Source organism: Microplitis mediator, chromosome 8 (assembly GCF_029852145.1).
Source record: "Microplitis mediator isolate UGA2020A chromosome 8, iyMicMedi2.1, whole genome shotgun sequence".
NCBI lineage: Eukaryota > Metazoa > Arthropoda > Insecta > Hymenoptera > Braconidae > Microplitis > Microplitis mediator.
Window position 1 is genome coordinate 6,365,640 of NC_079976.1, and position 12,125 is coordinate 6,377,764.

Consider the following 12,125-nt stretch of genomic DNA (forward strand, 5'->3'; position numbering starts at 1 on the left):
ATACTTTTAAAAGTCTTCGACTCAAAGATGTTATAACACGTTTAAATTCGTTTTCTAACCTCGTAACTTCTTATTACTTATGTTATAGATGGCTCAATAGTCCCAGAGGGATTTAAAAAATTACTTCTTATTTTCTTATATTTTTACTTTGATCTCACAAGAGTAATATCGATGCTGGTAAATTATTATGTCACTATTTTATCGTAATTTCTTGTATTTCATGTCAATTATTTGTATTTTGTTTTACAAAAAGATCAAGTACGAAGAAAAATAATTTAAATCTGCAGTAGATCTACGGAGATCGAAATAAATCTCTATTGATGTTATTGAGAAATATCGGAAGATCTACACTCTAAAACTAAGTGTGTAGTCAAAATTAACACACTTGCCAAATAACATTGAAACGCCATAAGCAAGCTATAGATATTTAACACACCGTGAAACGTGTTTTAAGTAACTACAAAAAACTTAGCTTTGCTTATAGCCTTAAGGGGTGAAGGCTAAATCGTGAAAAAAACGCTTTTTTGTACGGATTTTTTTAGGCGTATGGATTGAGCTAATTTATTGCAACCTTTTGAACATTATTAAGTATAGATTCAACGACGTTAAGTAATTTTTTTATGCAAAAGTATCCGCAAACAAGCCGCTGACGGAGCTTTTCCCAGAACGTCTTTTAAAATAGACGATTTGCGGTGAGCACTGTATCTCAACTGGAAATTATTTAAAATAAAAAACCACTGAAATTTAGTCAAAGCATTATTAAATCCTCCCCCCAACGTTCTCTGATTATTTTTTTTTTCATTGTATACCTGCACTTCCTTTCCGACCGCCCGCAGCTATCGAAGCTACAGTTTTCAAGAAGACCAACTAGTTAATAACTTCGAGAGTTTTGCTCTGATCTACTTAAAATTTGGAGACTATTCTTCAAATGTGTAGCTATAAAGAAACCAAAAAAAAAATCTGATTTTTAGCCCTTACCCCCTTTAACCCCCCCCTCTTAAGCATGGAACACATTTAATGTGTGTTAAAATAATGCACTTGTAACACACTTGGTTTTAGAGTGTGGAAAAATAAGTAGATGTTTCTGAAAGTCACCACAGATTGAAAATCTTTGATCAAAGATCTTTGATCTTCGTCGACGATCTGCCAAAATCATCTTAGATCTTCTGAGATCCATCACAAATTTAAAATCTATATTGCTCTACAGTAGATCTCCATTAGGTCTGCGGTACTTCAAGCAGATCTATGGAGATTAAGATAGATCTTATAGTTGCCAGGGTTTTTTTTTCAAAAGATCTATGAAAATTTGTAAAAAATTCACGAAAATCGTCGGAGATCTCCGACGACCTTTATAGTGCCAACAAGAAAAATTGATGTTTATAATTTGATCTGGTCAAATCTGCATAGATCTAAATAGCTATTTATTGATGATACTGTGAAATCTTGGAAGATCTAGCAAAATTAGTAAATTTATTTTTTTTAAATCACCATAGATCTAAAAATGTTGACGATCTGCCAAAATCACCAGAAATCTTCTAAGATCCATCTTAAAATCGAGATCTACGTAGATCTATAGTAGATCTAGGGAGATTTGATTTTTCTAAAAATTGGGTCTACGTTACTTCTAGCAGATCTTCGGAGATCAAGAAAGATCTTATAGTTGCCAGGGTTTTTTTTTCACGAGATCTACGCAGATTTGAGGTAGTTCACGGAAATCGTTGGAGATCGGCGATCTTTAACCAATGAGAAAAATTGATGCTTATAACTCGTCGATCTGCGTAGATCACCTTAGATCTGATAAGATTGCCATAAAATTAAATTCACTGACGATCTGCTGAAATCATTAAAAATCTTCTGAGATCTACTATAAATTTTAGATCTATGTCGATCTTAATAATTTTTGTGGGAGAATGTCAGTAAATTCAATAAAATTTTAATATAAATTGAAATACATTTTTCATAAATTTATGGTAAGCGAATATATAAATATATAAATGATAAAAAACGGTAAGAGAACAATTTATAAATATAAATTTTTTTCTAAAAAGAAAAGTATAAAGAGGACAAATAAAATCTGTTGAAAAATTTTTTACTTAAAAATTGTGATTTACTGATGTTTTATGTATTTTTTATAAAAATCCGCTAGCGAGTACATACATTTTTATGAACGTCATCACACTGATATTACACAGCAGAGAAAACTTTTTCCGTTGCCTTTTTTTTTATTTTTTATTATACCCTTCTTCAGTAATATTTTTAATTTTTCTTTTATTCATTTTATTTTTTAATTGGAATTGCTGAATAGCAATCGAGAAATAAAGTTTTTATTTAAAACTTTTAACGAGTTTTTTATGCTGACTCTATTTATAATTAGTGTTATTATTTTATTATAATGCACACTATGTATGTTTAGTTTAATATGCGGGTTAATAGTTTTCGTTATTATTTATTATTAATTATTATTATATTATAATGCGAAGATTGTCGGTGCCGATAATATATAATATGGTAATGCTTGATATAAAGGCTAGATTGGATAAACTTTTAATAGCGACGCTAGAAATTATTAATAGAGTAAATGAGGCCAACAATATTTTTTAATAAAATATTATAAATTATCGTACAAATTACCGTGTTTACATTATAACTTGAATCTAAAGTTTAATTATAAAGAATTATCACTAGGCTCTGTCAGGTCAGTGGAAAAACTCTAGGCATGATACCAAAACGTTCTGGGTTCGAATCCCAGCTTGGGTCATTCGATTATTTTCTCAATTTAATTACAATTTGCTCATTCGAAAAATATCTTTCTCATACATCTACCCCCCCCCCCGTTCTATTTACAAAACTCGAAAAATTCTACCTTATCCACTTGAGCTTTTCATGATATTACGACAGTTATATATATATTTGTACACGTATAAATTATTCTTATTTGAATTGCTATGGTGTCATAGTAGTGCCGGGCTATGTTGGCCCCCTGTCGGAAAAAGAAATAAACACATGCCGAAATTACTATGGCCGTAGTAAAATTAACGATTATATCACAAATTACTGTAACCATTGTAAATTTTACTATGGTCACAGTAATTTCTGCATGTGTTCATTTCAATTTCCGATAGGTGGCCACAACATGGTCCGGCATTACTATGACACCATAGCATTTCGAACAAGAGCAGTTCCTCAGAATAAAATTTTAAAAGGATAAGTCTTCCGTAACGATAATTGATTGTATTGATGACAATACTTAAGTAAGAAAAAAAAATTTATATTAATTCCGTACAAAACGATAGAATATTATAAAGTTAATAACACACAACTACAACAGCATTGATTAACAATAGACTACTCTATTTTGATTAGAAAAAAAAAGAAAAAAATTTCGTTTCATTCTTTTTACTATCAATACAAACATTCATATACATTTGCTTCTTCATTCACATAATATATATGGATATATGTATGTTTACATTTATAAGCTAACATATATCGAGTACAGTATAATTACATACAAAACATCCATTTCATTTGCACATATATATATCATGCATTTTGAAAGGTACAAAAATTCCGTCTGCACATTTAAACGTATGTATGTATATACATATATATATATATATATATATATATATATATATATATATATATATATATAACCTATTATACATCTGTATAACCTATTTTCTGTCGTCACGTCGTGTTTCCTATCGATCCATATGCTGTGTATTTTCGGTTCAAACTTCAGTTTTAAATATAATATTTATTTTTGTGTTTTCTCCACTTTAATCTCTATTTTTTTTTTTTTTTTTTTTGACTATTTATAAAACAATTCGAAACATTATATTTGCCAATTAATGTTGATTTAACGTTTTATTAAACTTAATTGTTGTCGGAGTAAATAAAACAAGTTTTTTCAAATTAATAAGAAAAAAAAAGAATTATATTTTGAAAAAGAAACTTATTAACTTCTAAACACAGAAAGCTATCGTGTATCAAGCTGATGGACAACAAGGAGCTTTTTTGTACTTTTTTTTTTGCTCTGCATGATAGAATACAAGAGATAAGAGTTAGAAAAAAAAGTAATGAAGAAAGAAAAAAAATGACAGAAGCACTTATCTACGCAAAAGCATTAGATTTCTCGTTACTTAGCCGTCACGTCGCAGTAAATTCACGGGAACTATATTTTTCTATCTTGTGTAACAGACAACTGCCGGTTTTTTCACCAGAGTGAAAAAATTTATGCTATTATATAAGAATTTTATTCCGTTTTGTTATTTTTATAATTTGTTTTCTTATCTTCTATTATTTCAATTTGCCATTTTTTTTTTTTTTTTATATGAGAGCTAGTCAATAAGAATCAATTTACCAAACTTTTATTTTTTAAATGACGCAGCGTATTTTAAATTGATGGAAATTTTTTTTTACTTCTGCTTCACTTAAAAGGTATTGGAGCAGAGTGACAAATGACTCTATTGTTTAATATTGATAAATTTACTTTTAATTTTTATGTTATCAATCATTTTTGTGGAAATTAATATAAAAATTGTGAAGAATAAAAGTAATTTATGAGTTTATTGATTTTATTTTTTTTTAGCTTTCAGTTCAAACGGTGATATTAAGAAAAATTAATGAAAAAATAGGGGATGTGAATATTGTTCGAATAAAATATTACTGCTCTATAAAAAGTCGGGAGTGAATTCGGAGTGAATATGGATTTTATTTACATCTGAAGTTTAACAAAAATCACTCCGCATAAAGAGTAAAAAAGGAGTTTGTTTTTCCAGCGGAGTGATTTTGAAGTGATCTGAATTTTATTTAAATCGGAATTCACTCCGATTTGGAGTTTTACTATTAAAATAAACTTCCTTTAGAAGTTAATTTCACTTCGAACCGAAGATTTAAAATTATACACTGTAAAACGAGCGGTGTTAAAAATCGACTCGTTTTGACTCCGCCCGGTGTAAAAATGAACTTACACCGGTGTACGAGGAGTAATACAGCGGTGTTAAAAATACCGGTGTAAAAGCGGAGTAAAACCGGTGTGAAAGCTGGGTAACAGGTGTAAAAGTGAGTAATGCCGGTGTAAACGCGGAGTAAATTGCATCCGCTTGGAGTATTAACTTTAAAGATTATAAAACACAAAAAATGCCAGTTCTTTATGAAAATTAATAAAAAATATCATTTATTAACAAGTATAGTGATCGAGTAAGTAAAAATATTCACAAAGTCAAATATTTTAACACCGGTCTAGAATATTTACACCGGTGGCGGCGTTATTTTCACACCGCTTTCGGGGGTAAATTTAACACCGATAATTTTAACACCTACACTGCTTAGATTTACCCCGGTGATTTTTTACAGTGTAATAAATTTCCCTCTGGAATGAATTTTACTTCAAGTGCATTAAATGCACTGTAAAAAATCGGGAGTTAATTCGGATTTCATTTCAATCCAAATTCACTCCGTCACTCGGAGTTCCGGAGTTAAAAAAAAAATCACTCCGCATTCGGAAGTAAACAGGAACTTTTTTATGGGCAGAGTGATTTTGAAGTGACGCGGATTATATTTCAATCCGCATTCACTCCGGTCCGGAGTTTTAATATTTAAATAAATTTATTTTTAATAGACACAGCTGTTAATTAGACACAATTATTTCAATAAATAATTGATTCAGATATCAATAATCAAGCTTAAAATATTGAGTTTTTAATTTATAAAATGGTTTAGTAACTCACTAAATTATAATTTTATATATATAATATATAGTGGAAGTATTAAATTATTGAATAGCTACAGTGGCATAGGTTTGACGGGAATATTTGATATTTCAGTACAAATTGAAATGTTATCTCGTGGTATGGTCGATGTAAATCATACGACAGTTTGTGACTCAGTGGATTTATATTTGTAAAAGTTTTACTATCAGCTGCTTATAATTTTTAAAAATCATTTCCCGTGAATATATGGAAAGGGAGCTTGTAATTATTTCCGTACTCAATATAAATGTCAAAATATCATAGACCTAAGCTCACTATTAGTAATTTTTTTTATAATTAATATTTTCCTTAACACCCTGGTTGAATTTTCCCTGAAAAACTCAGTTCTAAAGTTCTAAAGACTTTTTCAGAGAAAAGTCCGAAAAATTTCCCCCAAGGCACACCTTCGGAGTGAAATTCACTCCGAAAAAATTAAATAAATAAAAAATCAACCACTCCGCGTTCACTCCGCAAATTTTTTACAGTGGATACTAAATATGAATAATTCGGAAAATTAAAATTTTTCGTTAATTTTTGAATTATTTGTAAATTTTCGCCTTATTTGATTGGAATTCAAATGTTCGATTCGAAGTTCGAACATTAAATTTTCATCTATAAAATGGACTAATTACGAAATATTAATTATCGTAATTTACGAATAATTCAGAATTTCCGAATAATTAAAAAAAAAAAAAAAACACTTTTTATCCATCGTCTTAACAGAAAAATCATGAAAATATTATTTTATTATTTTCTTTATTTTTCAATAAATAAATGTCATAAATTTAATATAAATTATTAGCCAGCACAGGAAATTAATAAAACGTTCCACTTTTTACCAAAGCGGAAGCCAGATGTCAATAAAATATATATTTACTCAAACATAGAAAAATGAATAAATATGAAATAAGTAATTTTTATTAAAAAAATGTTGACCTTCATTTGAATATTTGTCAAATTTCCTTGGCCTGATCTACAATTCAGATGAAATGAAAATATTTAATTGACAAAGTTTACTGAAAATAAAAAACTTAAATAATAAGAGAAGCTAGAACTCAAACAAAAGCATAAATTATAAATTCATAAGGATTATTATTGTAATTATAATCACAAGGTTTTACTCAGAATAAATTTACGGATTTATCTGTAATGTATTAAGTCCACTGGCAATATTGATCATCTACGTAGATAAGTTTACACATCACACATCTCTCGTACATATATATATATATATATATATAGATATATCCTATTCATACATATTTAGTAGAAGGTTGAACAAATTCAATAAATCGATAGAACAGAAGGGGTAAGCCAAAGCCCAAACTATTAGCACACTAAAAGGCGAGACAACCCAGACATTCTATAATACACGTTATCAATTTTATTGATCCTTCATTATCCGGAATTTCAAATTGTCTGTTATAATGTCAAAAGAGAAGCTTAATCAAGTCAAATACAATAGGGCTGCCTTAATTAAATTCTGTGGGATTTATATGGATGTAGTCCACGTATCTTTTGGATCATAATTTATATCAAGATCTGAATTAAATAAGACAGGTTTTGAGAAAAAATTTTATGTCAAGTCTTTGATATCTGAATTAATTGCTGAGAAGTAGAACAAATATTTTTTGAGAAGCAGAGGTCAAATGGACCATGATTGTAAAAAAATTTGGGAATGGAGCTTACGCAATTTATGAAGTAAAATTTTTTTTTTTCAAATCGTTCTATTACATGGCGCATTGAAAAAAAAGATCATGAACATGATGGAAACTTGTGTAATTTTTTGCATTCGAAAGTTAAAAAAATAAATTTCTCGTTTTTAATTAAAATTGTTTTAGTGTTCTGATATTTTTTTGGAAAACTAGAAAAGAAACAGCCAGGAAAAAATTTTATAACATAATTTTGGATTTTTCATGGGCAAAAATAATTTGAATCCCACAAATAATTACCAGAATTTTAAATTACTCACACTGATCAACTTGCCTCCCTCCTTTTTTTGGACCGTAACTAAACATTTCTAAACAAAAAAAAATTTCAGTCTCATTTTACCCCAAGCACAAAAATATATGATGGGCAAAAAAAGAGATCTCAAAAACTTGATAATTATTATTTTTTTTTTTAAATCGCTTCAATATTATCCTTCTATTATATTGCAACTGACGTTTTTTACTGGACTCACTTTCAAAAAATTTTATTACATTAAATATTTTTTTTTTTTATTTTGATTTTATGGAGGAGGTGGGGGGAGGGGCATGTATATTTTTAATGATAATTAATCTCAATATTAGCGGCTGAGCTAGCCGTTCGGCACGCGCGAGGCTCGGGCGATCACCGAAGTTAAGTAACATCGAGCATGGTTACTATTTGGCTGGGTGACCGCTTAGCCACGCGTTGGGCTCGACGAAGGTCTCTGATCGTTAGAGGCGGGATGAAGAGCCAGTGATCGGTAAAATGGAAATTTTATCGACCACTGGAGCTTCACCCAAAACCGAAACTGTACTGGCTAGGTTTTCTCTGTGGTTTTCCTAGCCACTGCACCTCCATTTGCACAAGGGAGGTAGCAGGGCATCACCGTAATGATGCAGTACAGTCATAAGCACAAGTCGGGCCACAGCCGCGAATATTAAAAAGAGGCGAGAAAAGGGAGAATTTAAATGTAAAGTCTTGTGAAACACGATGAGTGATACAAGTAAAATTAAAATTATTAATTATTAATCTCAATATTATATTTTTTATGTTACAGATTCAATTAAATGGAGATAAAAATTGAAGTAGAGCCTGACGTAGCTCAATATTCAGCTACGTCAAGGCACAATTAATAATTAAATTTAATAAATTTTTTTAAAATCTTATAACACAATCGTTAACTTGAACCATTTCCAAAATTTATTTAAATGCGATAACATAAATGTTGAAAGTCAAAACAATCATATTTTTTTTTTAACTAAGAAACGCACAGTATTTATAAGCATTTAATTACGAAGACAATCTTTACCAAAGCTACCTAATTAAAGTAAGATGAGTTTTTTTTTCTTGAATAATCAATTACCGAGGCCAATATTTATAAAAATGATTATATAGATGTATACTAATATAGAAAAGTTACATTGTTGACTGTCTGTTGTATTAACATATTCACATTTGAATATTCATTAATGTATATTTTATTGTTGTAATAAAATAATCACGTTTATTTGAATATTAATAATAGTTACTATTGTTATTGTGAATTAATACAACTCGTAATTAAATGATCTTGATATAAATATTTTTTTATTTAAAGTTTTTAAAATAAAAAAAACGAGATTTTAAAAATATAATATAAGTTTTTAATGGGTATGAATAATTTGAAGAAAGTTACATAATTAATATATAACGAGAGTTTAAAAATATAAGTACATAAATAGAGTATTGATAAAGTAGAGTAAGTTAAGATGAATCTTGAAGTGGAATTAATAGCGGGAGTTGTCAAGGGTGGACCACCTCCAGCACATTTACCGGCCCCACGACTTATCAAGATATTTATTGCTGGGGAACGTGATGGTAAGTTTTTTTTTCTTTTCTATTTATCACTGAGACAACTTTTGAGTATACATGTATATATCTTAGGGTGATTCATTTCCGGTAATTTTTTTTTACTCACTAAGCAAAATATTGCTGTATATGTTGCAATAAAAATTCCCTCAAAATTTCAGCCGAAAAGTAAATATGTGAATTTTTACCGCATGCACATTGTAAAATATACTACTCGATAGCACGTAAATAAAGTGCAATTTTTACTAACAACATAGTAAAAATTTACACTGAAAAAAAGATTTATTTGAGCCAAAAATATGGTATATTTGGATATGGCCAAATAAATATTTAATTGTGAGAAAGATATAATATATTTGAGTAGTTTAATTGCGTGAAATAAGTGATTTATTTGTGGTAAAGAAATGATACAATTGCTACAAATAAATAAGAGCTTCAAATATATGTATAGTATCGCCAAATTTTAGGTTGTTTGCCACAAATTTAATATCTTTACCACAAATATATCAATAACTTACCACAAATAAATTATACATTTCCGTCAAATTATAAAATTATTTGAATCAACTATCATATTTTGTTGTACCAAATATATTTTCGTGGACGTAGATCATTAGCGTGATAGAGCTTTACTTTAGTAATATCGATCATTAAGAACACCTTCATTAATTAAATTCAAAATTACTTCAAATTCGAGTAAGTCTGATACGTCATAATTGTTGACCTATCATTACTAAATGCTAATTAAATTCCACCCTTTCGGGATAATAATAATTGAGATGAATTTTCATAGACCTTGAGAACAAAAATTTACTATAGCGCCCGCTGGAATAACTACTTTTGCGATAACAGTTTTTGTTCAAGGTGATGGTTAAAAATGTCTAACTCATCTGATCAAATTAATGTATTTAAATTTATTCCCATGTGATAAATATCAATTTCGTGACTATGTCATTTGAATAAATAATTTATTTAATTTTAAAATGAAATAATAGTTCAACCGAGCATTTAAAAAATAATGAGTAATTAAAATACGTAAATTATTACAAAAAAGCTTTGAAATTTTTTTTTATTGTTAAAGTTATGAAATATTTGGTCATAAACGATAATAACTGTAATACTAAGCTCAATTTAACGATAATTGCTGAGTATTTATCAAATTATTTGTTTAGTTTTGGAAAAATTCGTCATTTGTTTCAAGTGTTTTAATTAGAGAGGAGCTTTTGATTTAAAATTACCCGCGTTGTTGTAGATATTTGGTGGCTAAACCGAACAGAAATGTAATGTAAGGAACAAGTTGAGGTTTCCCGAAAATTATCCTTAGTCACCCACTGGTTACTATGTGACTTAGGGTAAAAACAGCTTCTGATCCGATAGTTTGATATAAATAACATTTAATTATACTACGAAATAATGGTTACCAATTAATTTGTATCAAGGGTAAAAAGTAATTGTTCGAATAGAACATACGACATTTAGATTAAATATTTCCTACATATCGTCAGAAATAAAAATAGCAACGTAATATATTTATATAAAAGAGCAGTATTTTTTTTTAACCAAAGAAGACTAGACAGTAGACGAAAAAAGTAATTTTTTATCTAACGATAAAATATCTGAGGACTTCTTTGAATCGTAGAGTAATTTTTCACATGAAAAATTTTCTGCGCTGATAAAAAAGTATTCGATACACGAAAAAGTCAATGAATAAATGTAGACAGCGACAAGTGTGCTGATGAATAATGAGGTAGATACAGTTTTTTTGCCCTATAACTAGGTGAATTTATAATAAAACGAACCGATTAGCATATTTCATATATATTACTTTATATACTCCATTATTATAATAGTAATAATAATCATAATAATACAATTTTTTTATGCAAATAAAAAAGTAACAAGTATAAAATTGAACGACTGAGTCAAATAAAAGCAATCTACATTTCTTTTGCAGGTTCACTTTATTTTCAATCAATAGCTTTGATATATATATATATATATATATATATATATATATTTATGATAATGGGAATAATAATTATTGAACGAATCGTTGTCGAGTTACTGTAATTGAGTTTGACATTCTGTCAATTAATAATAATTTATATACATACATATATGTTTAAATTTTAATTTTATAGTTGCAGTAAAAGTTTAAATTTTAATTTGACAAAAAACTGAATTTTGATTTTTCTTTTTGCTCGAAAAATATGAAAGCATTTTTTTGGTTCAAGAAAATTTTTGAACCGAGTATAATTTAATGAATAAAAAATTCTCCCATGTAATAATTTTTTTTTTATAATAAAAATTTTGTGCATCGACTCCTGTGTATTTTAAAATTTCACTAAACCGTCCAATTATAGTACTTTTATACAAGTAAACGAACTCTATATATATATATATATATATCAAATGGAATGTAAATATTTGTATTACATAAATTTACTGCTCTGTAAATAGTAGATTACAATAAGAAAAAAAAATATTCCTCATTATATTCTCTGCACCATATTAAAACTGAAATATATAATCTGTCATTAAAACTTTGGGAAAATTATAAAAAATTTATTTTTAAACTGGAAAAGTTTCCAAAACTTTTTTAATTATCTTCAAAATTCATTCGAGTTCACTTTCTCTTCTTGCGAAAATATTAAATGTTCGTAACTTAAGTTCATTAAGTCTGTAATTTATCAAAAAATGAATATTATATTACAACATTGATTATATTACGAAGCCTGTGTTTTATTTAAAAAATATAGTTTATACTATTTTCATAAGGCACTGAACTACTTGAATAATCGTTTTTCTAGCTTACTTGAAAGAAAAATATTT

General features: G+C 28.1%; 1 protein-coding gene across 1 annotated transcript in view; it reads left to right on the forward strand.

The window, feature by feature from the left end:
• LOC130673648 (protein qui-1) overlaps window positions 1-12,125 on the forward strand; it is a 53,251-nt gene that overhangs the window by 23,294 nt on the left and 17,832 nt on the right. The window contains exon 2 of the mRNA XM_057478756.1: window positions 8,503-9,302. Coding sequence (XP_057334739.1) covers window positions 9,194-9,302 — 109 coding nt within the window. The 5' untranslated portion in view covers window positions 8,503-9,193. The remainder of the gene's footprint in view (window positions 1-8,502; window positions 9,303-12,125) is intronic.